Consider the following 5,232-nt stretch of genomic DNA (forward strand, 5'->3'; position numbering starts at 1 on the left):
GAGTTGTCTCATTTCATTATAGTAACCTTTTTACCTTCATGGAAAATGAGGGCATATTGGATTCTACAAATGAACTCCATTTGTTTTGCCTTCACTACATCTACTTACCAAGAGTTCAAAGGTCAGCGGCTGAGTTCCAAAATCAGTGGAACCACCATGGATTATCTACAGAAGGTGGACAAACTCCTCTACAGCTGTGGCAGAGAGGAGTTCTGAACAGTGCTGGAGTAGGAAACCTGGCCATTGATGACATTTTTGAAAGGACTTCAAATGAGACTTTTGGAATCAATGAAGGCCCCCACCTACCATTTCAGACAGAAAACAACATTGTCGTTCCGGCAAATGACTTTAATGTAAATCGAACCATTATGGACATAATTCAAGAAGCATTTGTCCCATTGAGTGATGATGGTAATCATGGCATACAATTATTTGTAGGTCTGGTGAATGTTCTTAGTGAACGGTAAACACTCTTGCTGGAAATACTTGGTTTGCAGAAGACATTAAGTGGCAAGGAACTTTTAAGCACACTTTGTTTTGTAACAGAATAAAAGCAACCGTTAAAACATCTGTTTGTTTGTTTTTGTACCACTGTGTCACAACACCTTAATTTTTTTCCTAATTACTCAGTCAGAACAAGTAAATGGGTATAATGGTTAATAAGTATTGAAAACGTGTTCTTTAAGATTTACTTTTTTCCTGAACTTTGCTTTTCTTAACTAACAAAGACAGAAGTGGTTGTTCCAGCTCAAACATCATGAACATGCTTGGAACATAATGTCTTCCAGTTATTCTCTACCAAAACCCTGCGTGTTACTTATTGCAAAGTCCATGGTCTTCCTAAAATCCTCATAAGTGTCAAGCAGTGGCAGCTTAAGGCAGTTGATGCAAGTGTTCGCCATTGGCAAACGCTGTTTGGGACTGGAGGAATGTTGATGCAGGAAATCGATGGATGGTTTAGGAGAAAAGCCAACTGGAGGGATGACACTTGCCCCTGTTGCAAAGGCAAGGACTTTACCTAGCTTCAATGGACCCTCTAGCTCTGAAACACAGTCAAACATGCAAGAACACAAGAAAGAAAAAACTGAATTATTTAAAAGGACACCAAGTTAAAAATACAGTATTGAAAAATCTTGCTAGTAAAAAAAATTATTGTAATTACGACGGTAAAAAGAAAGAAAGAAAGAAAGAATATAAGGATATGGAGAAAGAATTAAAAGACTGAGATAAAGTTTATCTACAGTGAAAAGTAAAAAAATAAAAAATAAATCTATAAAAGCATTAGTATTTACCTTCGACATCTTGCAGGTAATCTCTCCAGAACGGTACAACAAGTTCCTCTGCCCTTCTCTTGTTGCTTCCCACTTCTGACAGCCGGACTTGGAAAAGATTGTCCATTATGTCAGCAGTGAGAGCCGATGGTTCGTGGCACATTAAAGCCCTGAAACTCTCTGGATGCATCCTGATTGCATCCAAAACACCAAGGACCTTCAGCCCCTCCTTGAATCTATTCAAATCAAGGACAAAAGAAGAATTTGAATGATAATTAGTTTGCTTCAACAATGCAGAAAAAAATCTAAGAGGGAAAGCGCAGTGAAAGTTTAATGTGTGTGACAATATTTAATACTGTATATTCATACATTCCAAATACTTGAGAAAAGGCAGATGTTTTGATTTGTTAAAAAATGTTACTGTAACTTACCAAGAGTTAAATGTTTCTGATTGCACTGTTTGAAATGAGTTTCTTTTATTCTTGCTCAAACAAAAATGTTTGTTTTATAAGGAATACTCTTTTCAATGCACATATACCTGTTTATATGTATACTTCTTTAATATATTTAGAAAATAAACTGTTGCAAACATTGCATTCAATTTGTTTTATATGCAATGTTGTCGCACAAACCTTTCCAATGCCCCGGCAACTCTGTGGACCACCTGGAACATGGTAATGTCTTGGACCAGCAAGTCTCGGTCTTCTATGCATTTCAGCGGCCTGAGACACCCTGCATTTGCCAGATAATCTTGCAGTGGTTCTGTGATGTGTAGCAGCTCATCCAAGGAAGAACATTCTGACACCTTAAGACAGCACAAAAGAAAGACAATACATTTGACATTTTAAAGTTAGACTTGGGCAAACAGGTTATGTGTCACATATTTGCTTTGCTAAATTCTGTACACATCAGACTGGCTGAGTATAACTCAGTATTTTCTCCATTTATGTTGGACATCCCAGATTACTGAACTAGATTAAATTAAAATGTATTAAAGATTAATGTAATCCATTTACCTTTTTAACCTTTTCATAAAGATCAGCATCAGCTATGTTTTGGAAGACAGGCTTTACTGAAGAATTGCCACCAACAATACACGAATACAGCGTTGGTGCAAGGAATCCTGGTGAAGGACCCCCATGAACAAGGCTTACAGCAATGGCTTGTCCAGCGATGAAATAACGATCCTCTCTTAGAGCTGTAGGACAAACGCATTGATGAAACACACGGTATTAAAAGTATGGGACAAAACCTGTGACAAAGGTAGGGTTGGGATCATGAGGAGTCATAATAAATCCATTCCAACACTGGGACAAAAGATGTAACACTTACCAGTACTGTCTAGAGCCAAACTCAATTTGTTGTCCCTCCCTTCAAACATTGGTGATAGTGCCAAGGCTTCCATAAGCAATCTTAGAAATTCTCTCCTTGGGCCACCAAGGTCCACAGCCTCTTCATCCATTCCCAAGTCATCTGAAAACTTGACACACATCTGGGAGGTAGGACTGTAGGAAAATCGTTTGAAGCCACGAATAGCTCCATCCAGAACTGACGACCTGTTAATGTTAAACCTGCATCTTTGGTTACTGTTAATTTGAGCTGCAAGGTTGAGGAGCACTTCCTGTGCTGACTTAGTGTTTGGATGTGTGTCTGTCCTGTAGAAAAACAAAAACAATAAAAAAAAAAAAAAAAAAACATTAGGATAGGGATAAGAGCATACTTTTAAACATTGAGACCACCATAACGAACTAAACGTATATGGATTAGATGCATATTGTTTTTTGTCCCTGTTTTATCTGCAATTACTACACTGCTATAACAATTTCCCAACACCCAGAAACTTACATATAAGTCTCCAGACTGGCCGTAATTGCCTGGTTCAATTCCTCATCATCAGATGAATGGTCTGAGATAGAAGTCATTATTGACAGGTAGGCAGCATAATCTTCATTGCTGGCTGTTGGAGTCTGGCTAACAACATTATCTAAGCCTATGACACTCGGTGCTTGCTGTACTGCCCTGGACTGGGTCTCTCTGGTCATGCTGGGGCTCAGTGCTTGCTGTACTGCCCTGGACTGGGTCTCTCTGGTCATGCTGGGGCTCAGTGCTTGCTGTACTGCCCTGGACTGGGTCTCTCTGGTCATGCTGGGGCTCAGTGCTTGCTGTACTGCCCTGGACTGGGTCTCTCTGGTCATGCTGGGGCTCAGTGCTTGCTGTACTGCCCTGGACTGGGTCTCTCTGGTCATGCTGGGGCTCAGTGCTTGCTGTACTGCTCTGGACTGGCTTGCTCGACCACTTCCTGTGACAGGGTAACTAGAAACCTGTAGGCTTGATGCAATTTGATTTCCTCTAGCCCTAGTAGTCATAGAGTCACGAGTCTGAGAGGAAAGTCGGTGGTCACTGGGTGTGGATGTTGTGTCAGCCAACACACCATCTTCTGAATCTGAGCTATCAAACTGAAACAAAACATACAACCACAAACAAAAAAAGAAAATACGCTCATTGTCAAAAAAGGTGCAACAAAAAAGGTAAAAAAATAAGTATATATCTTCATATAAATTTTATAAAATTGCTTACTGGAACTGGAAGTATGCTTGATGGCCTGATGTACACTGCCTTTGACTTGAACACTTTGTGAACTATAAAGCCATTTAGTTCCTGGCCCTCACTCAGTTTTGGTGGAACAAGTTTATTTCCACATGGCATCAAAAGTTCAATACTGAAAGAAAATTGTGGCAAAATACTAGTATATTGTTGGTAACTCTTCAGCAGTTAACTCAAACAGTAGCGCAAATATTTAGACAATACCTGACTTCATCTGGAATCTTGTCCTTGAATGCTTCCCTAATCTCCACAATGACAGTCTTGAAGTCCCAATTTTTTTTCATTTCAAAAGGCATTTAAAATAAATCCATTTTCCTGAAGCCTTCTCTTGGATTTGTGCTTGCAAACGTCACCCCATTCTGGATAAGGTAACAGTATGAGATCCTTGTTGAAGGCTGGGTGATTTTGGACAGTGGTCCTAAAAAAATAAATAAAAATAATGTAATATTAGTGTTAAATATTAGTATGTAATGTAATATAAAACATAAATAGTGCACCACACTATTGGACTGCATGTGTGTCAATCATGTGAAGCGTTGATTTAAAGGCTGTCACTAGGCAATGGCTGTGGATCTCTGACACAGAACCCGGCTAATGTTTAGCTGTCATGCCAAAAGAGTCTGTAGATGGTGGACCTAACCCAGACTGCTCAGTCAAACATTTACATTGATTTTTACTTTTAATGTCCTGTACTGAACCTTAACTGGACTTGGCACCCAGTTTTGCACACAAGCCAACAGAACAACAACAGCAAACGTAGCCTACACATATTTGAAAAAAAGTAAATCACTCCTCATTAGAGTGACAATAATACATTAACTAGATCAATGACACGTTTTTCCCAAAGCAGCTAATTGCCAGATAACAACAATAATCACATACCATTATTCATAACTGTTAATATAATGGCCTGATAAGCCTCCTTTCCAGTGGCGGGCCGTGACTTTTACCATGAGGCCTTCAAAGCAATCTTTATAAATGACTTAATAATGACGTCAGGGGTATTGCCATGTTGATGTAACCACACAATATAACCCTGAGTGTGTGTATCGTTATTGGGCTTTAGGAATTATGTTGTTTTTTTAAAGCCAAAGCAACCACAACAAAACGCACGTACACCAGTCAGAAGCTGAAAAGACCGTAATATTCGTCAGATTCTACAATTTCCGACTGTCCCTGAATGCTTTCTGACATTGCACTAGCCCTTACTGCTACAGACTAGCATGCTAAAGGAGAAGCTAACGCTTAGGTAGCGTTAGCTTTTAAGCAGTAACTGTTCGCATTACCCAGCACATACATTAACATTTCAGGATTTAAATAAAAAAAGAACTCACCTCTTCCTTGACTTTGAAGTCCA

General features: G+C 39.3%; 1 protein-coding gene across 1 annotated transcript; it reads right to left on the reverse strand.

The window, feature by feature from the left end:
• Positions 1-279: 279 nt before the first annotated feature.
• On the reverse strand, positions 280-4,114 carry LOC307257510 (G2/M phase-specific E3 ubiquitin-protein ligase-like). The gene is made up of 8 exons (XM_080036772.1): positions 4,080-4,114; positions 3,849-3,990; positions 3,117-3,727; positions 2,604-2,926; positions 2,288-2,469; positions 1,904-2,076; positions 1,293-1,507; positions 280-1,042 (listed from the first exon to the last, which is right to left on the reverse strand). Exons 2-8 carry the CDS (start codon positions 3,975-3,977, stop codon positions 789-791), a joined length of 1,887 nt encoding a protein of 628 aa, XP_079892898.1. The 5' UTR covers positions 3,978-3,990; positions 4,080-4,114; the 3' UTR covers positions 280-788.
• Positions 4,115-5,232: the final 1,118 nt, after the last annotated feature.

The sequence above is a fragment of the Ammodytes marinus genome (assembly GCF_949987685.1).
Source record: "Ammodytes marinus genome assembly, chromosome: 11".
NCBI lineage: Eukaryota > Metazoa > Chordata > Actinopteri > Uranoscopiformes > Ammodytidae > Ammodytes > Ammodytes marinus.